The following is a 20,931-nucleotide window of genomic DNA, read 5'->3' as shown; positions in this document are numbered from 1 at the left end:
CCGGGGCCTTCCATGCGGTGACTCTGCGTCGTGTCTCCTGCAGGGACCACAGTAGGATCCTCGTGGGCGATAGTCGAGGCCGGGTTTTCAGCTGGTCTGTGAGTGACCAGCCGGGCCGCTCCGCCGCTGACCACTGGGTGAAGGACGAAGGAGGGGACAGCTGTTCGGGCTGCTCCGTGCGGTTTTCTCTCACGGAAAGACGGCACCATTGCAGGAACTGCGGTCAGCTCTTCTGCCAGAAGTAAGATGAGATACAAGCTTCCTGAGTGTCTGTGGGTTAAGCTCTGAGGATGTGCATTATGCCCGTGCGCTGTGTCTGTCTAAACCAGCCTTCACTTCCTCCTTGTTCTTTTTTATTGCCATTGTGAAATATTTGTCACATTGGAAAATACAGAGGTAATCATCACAAACACATGGCCACCCGTGACTCAGGCTGGGAAGGTGCTAACATTTGCTCACATTTGCATATAAAACAGCACCGATTCATTTCAAGTCCTCTCTTCACCCTCACCCGTCACACCCTCTTCTCCATGTGTTTTTACTTTGAGTGCATACGTTGTGTTCATAGATAACACTATATTATTGTCTATTGTGTTTTCAGTTTTACATAAATATAGCATACTGTCTGTACCCCTCCGTAACTTTTTTTTTTTACTCAACATTGTTTTTGAAATTCATTCACATAAATAACTATTATTCTAATAATTTCATCTGAACTGCTGTCCTATTTTTTGTATGAATATATCAGTATTTATCTCCTTCCCTTTTGATGGACTGTTAAGGGATTTTCTTTCATTTTATCCGTACTACAAACAATGCTGCAATGCACACCCGTATAAATGCCCTCTTAATACACAAGCTAGAGTTTCTCTAGAGGAGATACCTCAGAACGGACTTGAAGATGGTAGACATACTCGTGAGCTTAACTAGATATTCAGAATACTCTCCAGAACAGTAGTGCTAGTTTACTCCACTGCCAGCAGGATATGCAAGTTCTCCTTGTTCTTATTCACACCCGGTATTGCCAAACTTTTCCGCTTTTGCCAGTCTGATAGCCAGTAGTGCTTTGTTGTTTTAACTTGCAGTGCTTCTGAGGTTGAACATCTTTTCATATGCTTATTGCCAGTTTGAGTTTCCTCTTGGGTAACTTGGCCCAGTTTCCTTTTGCGTTTGCTCTTCGAGTTTTTTTCCCCCTACTTGAGGAGTTGTTTTATGTATTCTGGGCTCTAATCCTTTGTCTTTCATATGTCTTGCAGATATCTTCTGCCAGTCTGTGGCTTGTGTTTTAACTTTATGTATGTTTTTTCTGTCACACAAGTTTTTAATTTTGATGTAGTAGCATGTATTGCTTTTTATGACTTTTGCTGTTTTTTGGTCTTAAAAAATCTTTCCCTGTCCTGTGGTCATAAAGATAGCCTTATTTATTTTCTTTTAAAAGTTTCAAAGTTTTGTTTTTCTTTTCTTTTCTTTTTGCTAATATGTGCAAAGCACCTGGTATTTATTTTTATTATTTTTTTTTTAATCTATTCTTGGCTGCATTGAGTCTTCGTTGCTATGCACAGGCTTTCTGTAGTTGTGGCGAGCTGGGGCTACTCTTCGTTGCAGTTCACGGGCTTCTAATTGCGGTGGCTTCTTTTGTTGCGGAGCACCGGCTCTAGGCATGCGGGCTTCAGTAGTTGTGGCACATGGGCTGCTCAGGAGTTGTGGCTCGCGGGCTCTAGAGCGCAGGCTCAGTAGCTGTGGTGCACTGGCTTAGTTGCCCTACAGCATGTGGGATCTTCCCGGACCAGGGCTCGAACCCGTGTCCCCTGAATTGGCAGGCAGATTCTTAACCACTGCGCCACCAGGGAAGTCCTCAAAGTTTTGTTTTTCATGTTGAGGTCTTTAGGTCCAAATCCATTTGGAATTTATTTGAGAGTACAACATGGGGTGGGGATCACTTATATTTCCCCAGTATGAAGAGTCAGCTGTCCCATCACCATTGATCTGGATGCCATCTCTGTTATACCCTGGGGTCCCACATATGCATGTACAATCCTTTCCATGACGGACAACAGAAAAGATCCCATGGGCAGTACCCTCTAATGCTTATATTGCCTTACTAAAGAGATGCTTGCACAGAAAACGCAAATTATATAACTGCTTCTGAGTTAGTTATTGAGGGGCATTGGCTTATTGGAAAAGGGGGTGGCCTTGGGTTTACACTGACAAGTGCTCCCTGGGCTGCTGTCCATTGTGCCATCTCAGGCACGTTACTAACCCCTCTGAGCTTCAGTTTCTTCATCTGTAAAATGCGGATAATTACACATGCCCAATAGAGGTGTTGAGAGAATTAAGTGAAATCGTGTATGAGTTTTGTAAAGCACCAGGTGCAAAGTCTGGTAACATAGGTGTTCAGTAAGAAGTGTTATTATAATTATTAATTTTTTTCAGACTAATGTCTTCCTTCTCTCCTGGGAAGTCTTATTCAAGATGAAGCAGCAGAATGTTGCTGCCAGCTGTTTCTTATAGGAATTTCTATGAGGCTGGCAGAGGATTCTGTCTCGCGGTTCTGTGCTTTGAGACACCCACTCTGTAAAGCCTAGTGATCTGATAATTTTTTTTAATGTTTATTTATTTAGTTCTTTGATTGCGCCGGGTCTTAATTGTGGCAGGCAGGCAGGCTCCTTAGTTGCAGCTCACCGGCTCCTTAGTTGTGGCATGCAAGCTCTTAGTTGCAGCATGCATATGGGATCTAGTTCCCTGACCAGGGATTGAACCGGGGCCCCCTGCTTTGGGAGCACAGAGTCTTAACCACTGTGCCACCAGGGAAGTCCCCAATCTAATAATTTCTGATAGCACCTCCATTTGTATGCTGGCACACATCTGTTCTTTATAGAGTTTAATTTTGAAAGTACTGTTTAAATGTAGGTAATTCTTTAAATTAGCTATTGCCCTCAGATGTGGGAGGGAGGCTTTAATTGAAAAACAAACCAAACAAGTGATTGATTATGACAGAGCAGGCACAGAAGGAATGCTGTCCAGGAGGGCGTAGCTCTACTGTGATCTTTGTGCCCTTCTGTTGCTAAGGGAGCTTGCCAGCCTTCATTCCTGAGGGTCTCCTCAAAGTCCAGTTCTTTAAACCCCCTAGGCTGCTGGCACTTCATGTATTCTCTGGGTACCTTTACTGGTCTAATGGAAGAAATAAAACTCTGTTTCAGTCTTGTGAAGAGCCAAGGTCAAAGTGATGAAGTACCACACCCAAGGTCATACCCTGCCTTAGGCCAGGAATAGGAATGCTTTCTATGAAGGACTCGGACACATCGCTAAGTATAGTCCACTTCAGGGAATTCTGTCACGATAAACAGAAAATGAGAAAATTTGGACCAGACAGAAAAGCCAAACTACCTGTTTAAGAAATGACTGAGGAGTGAACCAAAGTGCTTAAAAGCCCAAAGGAACTTGATAGTGACCAAAGTGTCTTTTAAAATGGGTGGTAAGTCCGCTCTTGCCAAGAGAAAAAAGTCAGGCTCCAAGTAAAGACATTGGCATGCCACCCAAGTTAATAGGGCATGAGGAAGAATGCATTTCCATCCTACACAGGAAGAGTAGCCTTATAGATGTTCACTTCCTTGGTCTCATCCTGTAGGAAAATCTTTTTTTCTTTTTTTTTTTAATTCTCTGCGGTCAAATAAATGGCTTGCCTTGGTTTAATGTTACTTTTTTTCATAGAATGACACAAGTAATACAGCACTAATTTTGGTCCTTGGTCAAACCACATGACCCAAACCAGTATGGCTTTGGGCATTCTTCTGGCCCCGTACGGTCTTGGGCGTTATACCTCAAGCTGTCCATTCAGATTTTAAATTTGTGTTTCTGAGCCCAGTGATCAAACATGGAGAAGACCCATAACTACCTTATTTTGCCTTTCCTTTAGGTGCAGCCGATTTCAGTCAGAAATCAAACGCTTGAAAATCTCATCCCCGGTACGTGTTTGTCAGAACTGTTATTACAATTTACAGCATGAGAGGGGTTCAGAAGATGGGCCTCGAAATTGTTGAAGATTCAACAAGCCGATTGGAGACCACGGTCTGTAGACCCCCTTCCCTATTCCCCTGTCACAACTCGCAGCTCGGAAGGCATCAAAACAGTCTCCGTTTACACATCTCTTCATACCGTGTGTTTGAAGTGTGGGATTCAAAGGGAACATTGAATAAACGGGTGTAGAGTACAGTCATGGGGCAGACACTATTCAGGTGAACAGCACAAGAAGAATACAAGGTGGTTCCTAGGAGCAACATTTCAATATCCGATTCTCCCTTAACAATAGCTGTCTCCAAGAGAAAATCCTCACGTATTAACTGTCCTTTTCTTGCGTCTCATTTTTGTAGAGCTCCTCATCCTTATTTGGAAAAACCAACGACTACAAAAAAAAAAAAAAAAAAAAAGGCTTTTAGAAAATAGTTGTAAATCTGACTTCTTTGCAAGTAACTGTGTATATTGTAAATAGGTACAAAGGCCTTTTTTCTAAATAAGGACTTAACTGCCTGTAACATGAGACTTCAAACTAAACCACTAACTCAATGAAATACTTATGGTTTGTCTGACATTGCTCACCAATTAATTATAAATATGTTTTATTTTTTAATCCTCAAAGACGTTATCTGTGGTCTTTCCCCCCTTCCTTTCAAACCCAGCCCATGTGCCTGATGTCATTTCTTTCAAGTTGCCCGCAGTATCTCCACTTAACCTAAGCTAGTAACCAAAACAGTGTCATGTGGACCTTCTTTAGGAAACAGTGTGGGAGAATAAGAGTCTGGTCATGAGATACCCTGGAAATCTTCGGGCGTGTCATACGTGGCTACATCTCACACGTGGCTACACACCACCTCAGTGTTGTTCTAATGTCATAAGGCCCCTTGTAAACTTCTCTTTGGACTGCCCTTTGGTCATAGCGTCCCCTCTTAGCACTGCATAGCAGTGGTCGGGCAATCGACGCAGTGCAGGAAACAGCCCTGCCTCAGCTAATGGAAACATATTTGCATGTAACCCACTTTAGCTTCTCCTGCATAGAACATAAGAAGTATGTGTCTTTGGTGACACTGATGTTCTACTATAGCTTATTTTCAAAAAAGGGTTAAAAAAAGAAAAAAGTGTACAGAATTAACATATAAACCTTGTTGTAAAACTGGATCATGTCAGAACTGCTTATAATTAACCTTTACCATTTAATGCCATCTACCTGAAAACAGTGAGATTTATACTGTATCAATGTCTATTTTTTTGTTTTTGCTATGAATATAATTACAGTATTTTAATATTTAGTTATTTAATTTGTTCTACTAGTTGGATACAGAACACACAAATCCAGGGAGACTAAAGCTGGTGGGGGCTAAGAGATAAGTTTAGTTTACAGAAAAAAGGCTTTGGTGGTGGGATTTTTTTTAAATGTGTGTTATGTACATATATAAATATATATATAAAACAAATGAAACAATTAATCTAGATTTTAACATTTTCAGATATTTAGTGATAATATTATGAACAATTCTAAAAGCCCTGTGATTTGAAAAATGTAGAAGCATTTATGGCCCAAGAAAGGAAGGAGAGGCCTTCACACCTCATGGAGTTATCGTACGAAGGACAGCGGCTTTGGCTTTCCCGATTTTTCATCTTTAGGCCCTGGTGACAGGCACACTTATGCACTAAAATGCACATATATGCACATGCATTCAAAAATAGGCATTGGTACAATAGTAATCTTGTACCTAATGGGCTGAAACCAGCTTAAGAACAAATTTGTTCTTCCTGATAACTAGGTCTCCAAGAGAAAATATAAAGGCTGCTTTAGTGCCTTATGCTTACTAAATTTAAACCTTTATTTACCTAGGTTTGAGCCTACAGTCTATTTATGATTACATATCAAAATTGATTAAAACACTTCCATTTCTAAAAGTTCAAATATACTTGTTAATAAAAGGATTATTGGCATTAATACTTTAACTTAAAGAAAAGTTGTGTTCTGTTTTCCTTCCTGTGTCTCACTCCTCCCCACCTTCCTCTTCCCCCCTCACCTTCTTTCTTCAGTTCTAATAAATAATGCTGGATGTTCAACAGTTGCAGGACTTGTGCTCTCACGTAATCATGGGCTTTGCCCCTGTCCGGCCCTAGAGATGAGTTGTAGCAGTGTTATTCTACACTTTTTAAAAGAGGCGTCCTCCTTGTGTCCACAAACCATGTTTACCCCAAACCCAATGGCAGAGATGTTCTTTAAAGACTTGAATATATGAATGTCTGTATGTAGCTACTTAAAGGTTATTCCTCTATGTAATATGAAGTTATATGGGATGAACACTTTTAAACTTTCCGACACAACTTCCATAACTAGAAGGTGGAAACCAAAACCCTCATGATAGTATTTCCTCTGGCAGCTGGTGCTGTGGGCAACTGTTTTGTTCAGTGGGTTTCTTTTCCTTTTGCTTTTAATGTAGAAATCACAAATCACTCACACATACAAGTACACTCACGTAAACTAATCGTTCCTCTGAATGTCCTTCTGTGTTCCATGTAAATTTGTTTACCAACATATATTCTCAGCATGTACATCCACCTTTGTGTGGTCCGTATTCTTTCTCTGAGAGTACCTCACAGGGCTTCTGCCTGATCTTTGTAGTAGTTTGTCCATCCACCCACCCACCCACCCACCCATCCATCCATCCATCCATCCATCCATCCATCCATCCATCCATCTATCCATCCATGTCTTCTAACATTCGTGTGTAGTGTGCAACTGTAATGTCATGCTTTTGAAGAGAAGAATAGCTGCCCCTAGCAGCCATCCATCTGAATAATAGCAAAACACTCTAGATAAGTTATTTTGCACTTTCTTATGTATAAAGTTGGTAGAAACTTATTTTTCCTTTGTATCATTTAAATACATTTTGTTTTGGTAAATGAACTGTGTATAAAATATTTATGCCATTAAAACTGTTTTTAGAAAGTATTTTTAATTTCAGCAAGTTTGGTTACTTGTTGCATGACTATTAACACAGCTGACTTTTTGTGTCAGTGCAATGTATATTTTTTTGTCCTGTTATTAACTTGTAAGCCCTAGTAATGGCCAATTATTTGTACAGCAACAGAAGTAAATTGAAGATACTGGCTAAGACTGGATTGATTGTGGACTTTTGTACTATATTGCAGAATCCAATATCTGTTCTTTGGTGGTTATGTAAAAGGCCTGAAGAATTACTATCTAGTGTGCAATCTGTGATAACTGAATGTTCATTGTATATCTGTCTCTGATGCAAAAAGGTAGAGTAACACAATTACAATACATGTTTAAATGCAATAGTCCAGATACTTTTTTTTTTCGTTTCAAATAAATACCTACTATCTACCACTACCCCTTCTCACCCCCCCACAAAAAAAAAAGAAAAGAAAAAAGAAAGTTTTTAAGCCAGCTCTTCAAGGGAGGTAAAACTAACAAAACTGAGGTCTAATAAAACTTTGTGTAGTTCTTTTCTAGTTGTGAATATATCCTTCAGAAGTGCCTGCTTAAAGTCTCTGCTTGCAGAGTTGTTGGCTGCTAGGGTCTGGTTCCAGTTCTAGTGCGATCCATCTTTAAAAACCAGGCTTTCTGCATCCCGAGCATCCCAGTTGTGCTGGACTCCTGGGGCTGTGTGCACAGCCACAGGGAGAGGCAAGTGGCTTCTGGGAGACACGACCCTCAGACTTGAATGGACCTGTGGAAAAGGACTGCATCGCATGGTTTGGGCTCCTTTTCCCTGAGCCTATTCTCTACCCATCACATTGTGGAAAGTAAGCAGTAATAAATTATACATCTATCTATCTATTTCCTGCCCCTGCCATATTCACATCAGGAATACTCTGGTGTCCTGCCCCCCATTTCTGGAAGCACAGCACCCACTGTCATTAGCTAGATAACTTGCCATTTCAGTCTTTGAGAGTGTTAGCAACTTACATCCGTTTTTATAGTTACTCGCTTATTTGGTTTGAAAGCTGACTTCCCAGAACAGGAGAATGTAGAAAACACTTTTTAAGTTTATTTAGGGTGCTTTAGTGACTTTTCTTCTTTCTAAAGATACTAACAAAATTCCCAGTTCATTTTAAGCATGATCAGCAGAGTTCCACATTTGAGGATATTGTGCTTATTACAAATTCCACCCCAGTGCAACTCCACTTTAGAGGCAGAAGATAGGGAATGCTAACAACTTCTATGACAGTAGATATTTCTTCAAAAATAAGAAGTCAGTGGTAAGAGAAAACCTAGGGCAGTTCTCATTGTTTTAATGAAATACTAATAATTCTAATGACTTCAAGAAGAGTTGGTATCAAATACGGGCTTGCAAAAATTCTTTTCAGGGTTTAAATGTGCAAATGATCTTCAGTGAGTACCTTTTCTGCCATTTGCTTCTCATCTTTAATAAATTTTCCTCTTCAGCCCTCATTTTGGCCCTTTTGGACTGTTGAAGAAGCAGTCCAATGGAATTGGCTTAGCACTAGCTTAGTCTTTTTTGCCTTATCAATATTCTCATTTTCTCCCACCCATTGCAAAGCTCCTTTTTATTTATTTATTGTTCCTGTTGACTTTTGCTAGAAATGGCACCAAACCAAGCTACCACACTCAGAGATAGCATGGTGTTGGGAGAGCCCTGACACAGGAATTCAGAGATGGAGCCTGCAGCTCTCCCCAGCTTGTAGACTTCTGAAGCCCCTCATGTAATCCCTCTTGGTGCACCAGGTTTCCTGTGTCAACGCTGACCCTGAGAATGGGATGACACTAAAGTAATGCTTTTTCAACTTTCTGGTCTTAAGACCTTTTGATCCTTAAAAACTTGAGGACTCCAACCATTTTTGTTTATAGGGGCTGCATCTATTAGTAGTCATTGTATTAGAGATCAAAACTGAGATTTTAAAAATATATTAATTTATTTAGAAGTAGCAATGATGAAACTCTTATGTAATAACATCGATTACATGTTTATATGAAAAAAAAACTTTTCCAAACAAAAAATATTAGTGAAGAGAGTGGAATGGTTTTATGATTTTGCAAATCTCTTTTATGTCTGGCTTAATTGAACACAGGTGGATTCTCATATCTGCTCCTACATTCAGTCTCTTGTGATTCTTCGTTTTGGTTGAAGCATATGAGGAAAATCCAGTCTCACACAGGTATGTGGTTAAAAGGGGGCGGGGAGAAGGATATTTTAATACCTTATGCAGGTCGTTTCTGAATAGCTTTCAGTTTCTTAAAGATTGATTACTATGTGGCATTTGAAACTACATCAGTGAACTTTTTATACTCTAGTACTTTAAACTCCATTAGTCTATCTTGTATGTTGAATCTATCTTTTACCAACATGTAATTTTATAGCACCCATTGGCCATTTAGCACTACATCACTACTACTACAGTGTGTGTAGATCTTCCAAGATGTTTTATTCTGTAATACATCAAAAAAATCACATCATACATAATATCAAAATATCTCCAGCAGTCTCAGAAAATTCTAAGTCAAACAGTGGTGGATATCACAAGTTTTTCAAAATTAGAATTTTGGCTTAAAACCTAACATTTTTTCATTGGCACCAGTCACTGTTTGCTGTTTTCTTTGAAGCAATAGGCTCACTGTTAATTTCAAGAATATTTCCGTCAAAGAACCGTGGTTTGTCAGCTGTTCTTTCAGGGCGAAAAGATGTGCCGTGAGAAAAGCAGCAGGCCAGCCACAACTCAATTGCACAAGTACTTCGAGACAAACATTGTACTTAAGGATGCAGACGCCTTGTGGGTACCTCTCATTTTGTGTCACATAACTTAAGGTTCAAGGTTTAATAAAAGTAGTAATTTTACTGCTTCTCCGAGGACATGCTTAAGTGAAACAGAGCCTTCTTTCTACTGGGAGTGCTTGATAATGACTAGTAGTAGTTCGGTGCCACTGCCTGATTTCATGCTTGGATTCCAGCAGTTCTACTCACCGTTGCTGTTGCATCTGAGTTCTATACAAATATCAATGCAGTGAAAAAGGCAAACAACATTTCAGTATTATTATGAAAATAGTCTTCATCTTGTAGACCCCATGAAAGGGTCTTCAGGACTCCCAGGGGTCTGGGACTCCCAGACTTTGTGAAGCAGTGGTCCAAGGAGAAGATACAGGAGATGATCCCTAAATTGTAAAGCAGCAGGTCTGAATCTCATCTGTGAGCAGTGTTCCTAATCATAGACCCAGGGCTTTCAGCGGGGCTCCTGTTGAAACCTGCCAAGTGCAAGACCAGGCCCTGCCTCGCTGGGCTCGCCACTGGGGCCATGGGCATCTGCTGGAATACTGCCTCCCCAGCCCAAAGCACACAGGGACCAAGAGTGCATCTCTGAAGTGCTGGAGTTTCTAAGAAGGTCTTTTTATAGTAACATTCTTCTAGTCAAGACTCCAAATTTTTGATAATGTCAAAAAAACTGTAATCCTTTGATATTGGGTACTGTTCTACCTAATATGGTGCACTCATCGGGAGATTGATGACCAAGAGTCAGTCTGGGGTTTAAGTTCTCGTTCTACCACTTAACTGTGTGATATTAGGCCACTTCTCCACATCTGAGCTTCCTCATAAGTAAATTTTGTATTATGATACCTGCCCCCAGACAATTGTTACAAAGATTAATTCAGGTAATATATGTAGGACACGTAGTGCTTGACCAGATGTTCTCAGTATATTGTAGCATTAATTTAGAAATATGAACATAAAAGAAGTGGTGCACTACAACATTTCCTAAAGCCTAAATATTTAAATCCACTGATGGGGAGTTCGTCTTCAGTCAGATACACAGCAGGCAGAATGTTAGCCTGGAAAGAGCCCTGGGAAATCATGCCGCCCAAACCCTCATTTAGCACAAGAGGAAAGGGACTCAGAGAGATGTTTGACATTCCCAAAGCCCTGTTGCTTGTTAAGTTTAACTCCCTGCTCTACCCCTAAACTTCCGACTCTCAGGCCAATGATCTTTAGAAACAGCTTCCAGGTCCCATTTTCCTTTTTTTTTTTTTTTTTTTTGTAGGAGTGGGGACTACAATGAAAATGTACTTAGGATATCATTTCCCTACCATCCTGCCCTGCTTTATCATGAAGATAAAGGGTTGGAACTTCAACCTTGGCCTTCAACTACAGTATTACACTTCCTGCTCAACAAAAACAAAGGAAAGTTGCAAGCTGCATTCCAGAGCAGAGGACCATTAAAGGAAAACAAATCCTTCTTGATCTTGCTCTCAAGCACTGCTGTCCATTTCAAACAAAAGTTATACCCTAAAAACACTTTCTGTTCATAAAAGCCAACCACTCCTTTGCAAACTGATTTAGACAGAAATAAACCAGGGAGCAAAGGTCAACCTAAGGAGCCTGGCTGTAAACTTAAGGATCATTACAGTCTGACCCTGCGGGCTGATTCTACCCAGAGGAAGGAACACAGACCTACTCCAGCAATGTTACCGAGTATGCTTGCGGCTCAAGTTTGGATCCACCCACGTAGATTTATTTTCCCTTCTCTTAAGGTAGCAATTTACATGTCCGTGATGATACATATTACACTGAGCCTTGAGGGTAATATAAAAATGACATAACTACCCTCTTCAAGAACTTTCTAGCCTATAAACCAGGGGCTTGCCTTCATGTAGGTATAGTATCTGTAACTGAATTTTCAGCAAGTCTATTACACTTCTCACCGTGTCTAATTCAGTAAGGACACTGTCATCACAACTGGTTTTCTTAGCTCTGTGATCTTCATTTTCATATCATTGTATTTTTCTATCATCTCATCTTTGATTCTTTATTGAATTCATATATGTTTTCAGTAAGTTACATAATACAAAGGCTTCCCAGAAAATTCTCTTCTTTTAGGGTTGTTTTTCCCCCCAGACTGGGTTCTTGGTCATGTGTGAATGCTTTCCTGCCTTCTTGCCTGCCTGCCTTTGTTTTGTGTTGGTGTCATAGCATTAATTTGCATCTTCCTCCTTTTAAATGTGGGTGCTCCAACCCAGACTTTGCATTTGCTGACATACAGTGTGAGTGAATTCATCCTTAGTTTGGGGCTGGCTGTGGGCTTCTTTTTTTAATTAGTCTTTATTGGAGTATAGTTGATTGACAATGTTGTGTTAGTTTCTGCTGTACAGCAAAGTGAATATTTTTCTACCTCTGCCTTTGCCGCCATGGTCCATTCTCAACTCAGCAGCCAGGCAAGCCCACTAAGATACCTGATCCTGTCAGTCCCTGCTTAAAACCCTGCAGGTCTCCTCACCTCCTCCCCTCTTTCATTCTGCTCATCTGCTCGAATACTTGCCACGCCTGCGCCCGCACCCGGCCTGCGCCCGCCCCCCGCCTGCACCCGCACCCCGCCGCCCACCCCCCCGGACTGTAACCTCTGCCTTGTGGCTCCTAACCCAGCTGTGCTCTGCTCCCCCGCCTCACCCGTTTCACTCATGTCTCAATGGTCACCTTCTAAAGGAAGCCTTCCCTGACCACCCTGCAGTATTGAGCCACCCACCCCTCAGCGCTGCCCATCAGATAGCAAGGATGGGAGACTGAACAAGCTGTGGGGTCCCCAGTGGCGGAGTCAACTGGCAGCCCTTTCCCGCCCCTCCCCAGACCCGGAACAACTTCCTCTGTAGATCCTACCATTACAGATTCTCTAGTCAGATTTTTAAACAACTTTATTGAGATATAATTAACATACTGTAAAATTCATCAAAGTATGCAACTTAATGGGTTTAGTATGTTTAGAGTTGTGCAACTATCACCATCGTCTAATTTTAGAACATTTTCATCACACCAAAAGAAACCACACCGTTAGCCGTCACTCCCCATTCTCCTCCCTGTCCCCACCCCCTGGCAGCCACTAATCTACCCTCTGTCTATAGATTTGCCTATTCTGGACATTTTGTATAATGAAATTGTGTAATATGTGGTCTTTAGGAACTATCTCATTTCAGTGAACATAGTATTTTGGAGATTCATTCATATTGTAGCATGTATCAGAACTTACTTCCTTTGTATTGCCAAGTACTGTAGTCCATTGTGTGGATATACCACATTGTATTTATCTATTTCCCACTTGACGGACATTTAGTTTGCTTCTACTTTCTTACTATTGTAGGTAATGCTGTTGTAAACATCCATGTACAGGTTTTTGTGTGGATGGGCATTTTCATTTCTCTTGGGTATATACAGAAGACTGGAATTGCTGGATAATATGGTAAATCTTCAGCATGTTGAGGAACTGTCAAACTGTTTTACATTCACTCCAGCAATGCGTCCAACTGGTTTTTATTCTCAGGGAACAGCACCAACCAACCCTCACTCCCTTCTCTGTCACCTACAAGCCCTCTTTAAAATGTTTCTTTGATTTAGAGACAGCCCACTTTTGAATATACTCTCAAGAAGGTATCTGTTAAGAAAGTAGCTGACAGCAACAGCCTGCACTAGCACCCTGGGAATGATGAGATAGAACTTCAAGGAGAAACAGATGGATACACTATCATAGTTGGAGACCTCAACACCTCACTATCAGAAATGGACAGATGCAGCGGACAGAAATTCAGTACAGACATAGTTGAACTCAACAGCACCGTCAATCAACTGGATAAAATTGACACCCATATACACCCAACAACAGCAGAATACACATTCCTCTCAAGCTCCCATGCAATTCACCAAAATAGACCATATTCTGGGCCATAAAATACATCTTAATTTAAAAGGAATGAAATCATATAATGTCCGCTCTCAGACCACAAAGGAATTAAACTAGAAATCCCCAAATATATGGAGATTAAACACCACACTTCTAAATAACACATCAGCCAAAGAAGAAATCTCAAAAGAAATTTTAAAATATTTTGAGCTAAATGAAAACGCAACTTACCAAAATTTGTAAGTGAAAGTAGTGCTTAGAGGGAGATTTATACCATTGAATGCATACATTAGAAAAGACAAAAGATCAAAAATCAATAACCTAAGGTTTCACCTTAGGAAACCAGGAAAAGAAGAGCAAATTAAATCCAAAGTAAGCAGAAGAAGAGAAATGATATGAATTAGAGCAGAAATTAGTGAACTTGAAAATAGGAAATCAATACCAAAAAATCAGGGAAACCAAAATCTGGTTCTTTGAAAATATCAATAAAAATCAATAAGCCTCTAGCCAGTCTACCTTAAAAGAAAAAGGGAAGACACCAATTACTGATATTAGAAAAGAAATAGAGGCCATCACTGCAGATCCTGTGAAATTAAAAGGATAATAAAGCAACACTGTGAACAACTCTGCCCACAAATTTGATAACCTAGATGAAATGGACCAATTCCTTGAAAGGCACAATTTGCCAAAGCTCACACAAGAAGAAATTGTCTGAATAGGCCTATATCTATCAAAGAAATAATAACCTTCTAAAACAGAAAACAACAGGACCAGGTGGGTTCACTGGTGAATTCTACCAAACAGGGAGAAATTATACCAATTCTCTACAATCTTATTCAGAGGACAGAAGCAGAGGGAATACTTCCTAACTCATTCTATGAGGCTAGCATTACCCTAATACCAAAAGCAGACAAAGACATTATAAGAAAAGAAAACTACAGACCAATCTCTCATGAACATAGGTGCAAAATCCTCAACAAACTATTAGCAAATCAAATCCAACAATGTATAAAAAGAATTATGTACCATAACCAAGTGAGATTGATTTCAAGTGTTGAAGGCTGGTTCACCATTTGAAAATCAATTAATGTAATCTATCACATCATTTAGCTGAAAAAGAAAAATCACATGATAATATCATATGCAAAAATTAAAAAAGCATTTGGGCTTCCCTGGTGGCGCAGTGGTTGAGAGTCCGCCTGCCGATGCAGGGGATACGGGTTCGTGCCCCGGTCTGGGAAGATCCCACATGCCGCGGAGAGGCTGGGCCCGTGAGCCGTGGCCGCTGGGCCTGTGCGTCCGGAGCCTGTGCTCCGCAATGGGGGAGGCCACAACAGTGAGAGGCCCGCGTACAGCAAAAAAAAAAAAAAAAAAAAAGATTAAAAAAGCATTTGACAAAATCCAACTCATTCATGATTAAAAAAAAAAAAACTCTCAGTAAAATAGGAATAGAAGGGGAACCACCTCAACTTGATAAAGTCTGTCTTTAAAAATCCTACAGCTAACATTGTACTCAATGGTGAGAAACTCAAAGCTTTATCACTAAAATCAGCTACAGGGGCTTCCCTGGTGGCTCAGTGGTTGAGAGTCCGCCTGCTGATTCAGGGGACATGGGTTTGTGCCCTGGTCCGGGAAGATCCCACATGCCACAGAGCGACTAGGCCCGTGAGCCATGGCCGCTGAGCCTGTGCGTCCAGAGCCTGTGCTCCGCAACAGGAGAGGCCACAACAGCGAGAGGCCCGCATACCACACACACACAAAAAAAAATCAGCTAAAAAGCAAGGATGTCTCCTTTCACCGCTCCTCAACATCATACTGGAAGTTCTACCTAATGCAATAAGACACAAAAAAGAAGTAAGTATACAGCAGGGAAGAAAGACATAAAACTGTTTTTGTTGGCAGATGACAGGATCATATGTAGAAACCCCCCCAAAAAATTGACCAAAAACTCCTAGAACAGATAAGCAGTTATAGGAAGTTTGCAGATTATAAGGGTAGTACAAAAAAGTCAATCACTGGGGGCTTCCCTGGTGGCGCAGTGGTTGAGGGTCCGCCTGCCGATGCAGGGGATGCGGGTTCATGCCCCGGTCCGGGAGGATCCCACATGCTGCGGAGTGGCTGGGCCCGTGGGCCATGGCCGCTGGGCCTGTGAGTCCGGAGCCTGTGCTCTGCAATGGGAGAGGCCACAACAGTGAGAGGCCTGCGTACCGCAAAAAAAAAAAAAAAAAAAAAAAAATCAATCCCTTTCCTATATACCAGCAATGAACAAGTGAAATTTGAAATTAAAAACACAATTCCATTTACATTAGCAACCCCCAAAATAAAATACTTAGGTTTAGGGACTTCCCTGGCAGTCCAGTGGTTAAGACTGCACTTCCACCACGGGGGGTGTGGGTTTGATCCCTGTTTGGGGAACTAAGATCCTGCATGCCATGTGGCCAAAAGAAAATTAGTTTATTGCTAAAAATGCTAACCATCACCTGAGCCTTCAGTGAGCTGCAATCTTTTTGCTGCTGGAGGATCTTGCCTCAGTGTTGATGCTGCTGACTGATCAGGGTGGTGGTTGCTGAGGTTGGGGTGGCTGAGGCAATTTCTTAAAACAATGATGAATTTTGCCCCATCGATTGACTTCCTTTCATAAACAATTTCTCTGTAGCATGCAATGCTGTTTCATAGCACTTTACCCTTAGTAGAACTTCTTTCAAAAGTAGAGTCAGTCCTCTCAAACCCTGCTGCTGCTTTATGAATTGCTTTATGTAACATTCTAAATCCTTTGTGTCATTTCAACAATCTTCACATCTTCACCAATAGTAGATTCTATCTCAAGGAACCACTTTTGTTTGCTTATCCATTAGTTTTATATTTATAACAAATATAATAATGAAGAAGTTTAAAATATCATGAGAATTACCAATTTGTGATACAGAGATTCCAAGTGAACAAATGCTATTGGAAAAATAGCTCCAATAGCTCCAACTCTTGCTCAATGCAGGGCTGTCACTAAACCTAAATCTGTAAAAAAGAAGCACAAAATCTGCAAAGTGCAGTAAAGTGCAATAAAACGAGGTGTGTCTGTATGTGAAATCAAAGAATAAATAAATGGAGAGAGATATTCCATGTTCATGGATAGGAAAACTCAATATTGTCAAGATATCACTTCTTCCCTACTTGATCTGTAGATTCAATGCAATCCCAATCAAAATCCCAAGTTACTTTATGGCTATCAGTGAACTGATTCTAAAGTTCACATGGAGAGGCAAAATACCTAGAATACCAGGACAATACTGTAGGAAAACCAACTTGGAGGACCGACACTACCTGACCTCAAGACTTACCATAAAGGTACAATCATCAAGACAGTGTGGTATTGGTGAAAGAACAGAGAAAAAGATCGATGGAACAGAATACAGAGCCCAGAAATGGAAGCATATAAATACAGTCAACTGATCTTTGACAAAGGAACAAAGCCTATACAATGGAGCAAAGATATAGTCTTTTAACAAATGGTACTGGAACAGCTGGTCATCCACATGCAAAAAAATGAATCTAGTCACAGACCTTACACCTTTTAGAAAAATTAACTCAAGGTGGTTCATAAACCTAAATGTAAAATGCAAAACTATAAAACTAGAATTTAACATAGAAAACCTAGATAACCTTGGGTATGGCAATGATTTACAACATTAAAGTTGTTGTTACATCATGGTTACAACATCAAAGGCACAATCCATGAAAAAAAGAATGGGTAAAGCAGACTTCATTAAAATTAAAAACTTTTCTCCTGCAAAAGATAATGTCAAGAGAAGGAGAAGACAAGCCACAGATTAGTAGAAAATATTTGCAAAAGACAAATGTGATGAAGGACTGTTATCTAAAATATACAATGAACACTTAAAACTCAGCAGTAAGAAAATAACCTGATTTTAAAATGGGCCGAAGACATTAACAGACACCTCACCAAAGAAGATATACGGATAGCAAATAAGCATATGAACAGATGCTCCACACCATATGTCATCAGGGAAATGCAAGTTAAAACATTACATATCTATAAAATGACCAAAATCCAGAACACTGACAGAACCAAATGCTGACAAGGGTGTGGAACAATAGGAACCCTCATTCATTGATGGTGAGAATGCAAAATGGTACAGCCACTTTGGAAGACAGTTTGGTGGTTTCTGACAAAACTGAACATATTCTTACCATGTGATCAAGCAACCACAATTCTTGGTATTTACCCAAAGGAGTTGAAAAATTATGTCCATCAAAAACCTGCACACTGATGTTGACAGCAGCTTTATTCATTTTTGCCAAAACTTGGAAGCAAGCAAGATTCCTTCAGTAGGTGAATGGGTAAATAACTATGGTACATCCAGACAATGGAATATCATTCATCACTAAAAAGAAATGAATTAAAGCCATGAAAAGACATGGAAGAATCTTAAATGCATATTACTAAGTGAAAGAAGCCAATCTGAAAAGGCTGCATACTGTATGATTCTAACTGTATGACATTCTGGAAAAGGCAAAACAATGGAGACAGTAAAAAGATCAGGGGTTGGGGGTGTGTAGGAGGAATGAATAGGGGAAGCACAGAGGATTTTTAGGGCAGTGAAAATCCTCTGTATGGAACCATAATGATGGGTACATGTCATACATTTCTCCAAATCCAAAGAATGTACACTACCAGGAATGAGCCATAACGTGAACTACACACTTTGGGTGACTTTGATGTGTCACTGTAGGTTTATCAGTTGTAACAAACGTACCATTCTGGTTGGGGATACTGACAGTGGGAGAGGCTCTGCATGTGGTAGGCAAGGCTGGAGGGTGGGGCAGAGCAGAGGGTATATGGGCAATCTCTGTGCCTTCCCCCCACTTTCCCCATGAACCTTAAACTGCTCTAAATTGTCTTAAGATTATGAAGGAAAAAAAAAATAAGCCACAGCCTTGGAGAAAATATTTGTTAAGTCATGTATCTGATAAGGGATTTATATCCAGGATATATAACAATGTCTTACAACTTAAGAAAAAACATCACATGTAAAAATGTGCAAAGATATGAACAGACGTTTTATCAAAGAAGGTATACAAATGGCACATGAAAAGATGCTCAACACCAATAGCCATTGGGGAAATGCAAACTAAAACCACCTTGGACACCAGCTAGAAAGGCTATCTTTAAAAAGACAAAGCTGAGTTTTGGTGAGGATGTAGGGAAACTGGAACCTTATACACTGCTGTAGGAATGTAAAATTGTATAGCCACTTTGGACAGTTTGGCCATTTCTTTAAAAGTTAAACATAAACTTACTATACAACCCAGGAATTCCACCTTACAAATCTGACAGAAATGCAGACATGCCCACACAACATGTCCACAAATATTTACAGCAGCATTTCTCATAAGAACCAAAAATTGGAAATAACCCAAATAATCAACAGGTATATGGGTCAGCAAAATACAGTATTAATAAAAAAGAACAAAGTACTGATACATGCAAAAATATTATGCCAGACACAGAACACTACATAGTGTATGATTCTTACACGCGATGTCCAGAAAAGGCAAATTTATAGAGACAGAAAGCAAATCAGTGGTTGCCTAAAGCTGGGGGTTGGAGTGACGATTAACTGCAAATGGACATCAGGGAATTTTTTTGGAGTGATGGAAATATTCTCAAATCAGAGGTACATAAACTATATCTCAATAAAGCTTTTGTAAAAAAAAACAGAATTGCTAATGATTCAAATGTGTCTATCTTACCTGTACTAGCTGAAGCCTCTGGTTCCTTCACAAAGTTTTGAGATTTATTAAAACTGATCAAAAATATACTTAATAGATTACTCAAGAATGTTCTCCAAACTTATCACTTTTCTAGGTCCTGTCTGAAGTTTGACAATGAACCTTCTTGAATAGAAAACCACCTGGATCCATTAAACTCAAGCTGGACACACAGTGGAAAAGGAGGGTATAAGAGCTTAAACCCCAAATCCATAACCTGTCGTCCTGTAAGTTTGACAGAGCAGTTTGACATTTCATTCTCTCCCCAAGAGGACACCTTTGGGCAGGCTGTCCCTCAATGATTTTTCTCTCTCTGGGCAACAAGGCTGCTTTACCACCCATGTCCGTTGTACACATTAGAGGACCAGACTGTATTCTCTCAGCTCATTTTGGAAACTCAATTTGCCATCAACAGAGAACATTCCGTTTATCAGCCCTTACTAAATGACTCTTCTTGTTAATCTGATGATTCAAAAACGTTCTCCCCTTCTGTGCAGGAAAAGGAAGACAATGGAATTAAGGTAGGACAGGCTTTTGATTTTGGTTAAATTGCCTAGATCTGCTTTTATTTGCAGCCACTACACACAGATTCCCAAATACAGCCCCCCGCCCAAGGAGTGAATTTTAAACTCTTAAGTTTCAGGAGCCAGTGGCAAGATCTGGCTGTGAACTTTCTGCAGGACAGACAGCTTCTCCATGGAGGTCAGAATGATGGTGTCCATTCAAGGAACACTTACATTAACACTACCTAAATCAGATGTGACCAGAGACGTGGTTACCTTTCTGTTCGGTCCTATCAAACTGTCTCTTCGCAGTGGAGACGGACAACAGGAGAGGAGCAGATAGGAAGAAGGAAGGAACTCAGGATCAACTCCTCTATGTTGAACACAAAGGCACATTCATAGGAGTTTTCACTTAACCCTTAAAACAACACTAGGAACTAAGAATAATGAAGCCCGTCTTAGAACCGCACAAAATTGAAAACGGGGATGAGTGTGGAGGGGCTGTCCAAGAGACACAAATGAGAATGTGCACAGTTGGGTCTTCAGACCCCAAACCTTTCATTTGTTCAGAAGCTTGAGGGCCTAGGGAGTTGCCGGCATTGAGCCAGACACTGGGGACACAGTGGCCATCAAAACAGACGCCACTCACTGTCCAAGTAGCTTAAAGCTCTAGTGGTGACTGGATCAAAGATTCACAAAAATAAATAATTATAAACTAAGAAGTACCCTAGAAATTCGGTGCTCTTTCAATTAAGAGGACATCACCTCTCGACAAACACACATGTTCAGTGATCACCAGAACTTATTTATTCCCAGCCCTGAAGATGTCACTGTAGGTATCGGTGATGAAATATACACAGTATACAGTATTTCTGTATTTGTCATTTTGTAAACACTAGTTGAATGAATGTTTCCTCTCCAAAGAGAAAAATGGCACAACAGAGTCAAAATGTGATTTGTTTCAGTTTTA

The 20,931-nt window shown here is 40.3% G+C and overlaps 1 protein-coding gene across 6 annotated transcripts in view; it reads left to right on the top strand.

Annotated features, from left to right (window-relative positions):
• The window catches only part of WDFY3 (WD repeat and FYVE domain containing 3), a 281,573-nt gene extending 274,252 nt beyond the window's left edge, over positions 1–7,321 (top strand). For all 6 annotated transcript variants that reach the window (XM_060114184.1, XM_060114194.1, XM_060114198.1 and 3 more), the window contains 2 exons: positions 44–241; positions 3,917–7,321. In XM_060114184.1, the coding sequence (XP_059970167.1) occupies positions 44–241; positions 3,917–4,040 (322 nt within the window). In that variant the 3' untranslated portion in view covers positions 4,041–7,321. The remainder of the gene's footprint in view (positions 1–43; positions 242–3,916) is intronic.
• Positions 7,322–20,931: the final 13,610 nt, after the last annotated feature.

The sequence above is a fragment of the Mesoplodon densirostris genome, chromosome 1, assembly GCF_025265405.1.
Source record: "Mesoplodon densirostris isolate mMesDen1 chromosome 1, mMesDen1 primary haplotype, whole genome shotgun sequence".
Classification (NCBI taxonomy): domain Eukaryota; kingdom Metazoa; phylum Chordata; class Mammalia; order Artiodactyla; family Ziphiidae; genus Mesoplodon; species Mesoplodon densirostris.
This window is presented reverse-complemented; position numbering and strand designations above follow the sequence as displayed.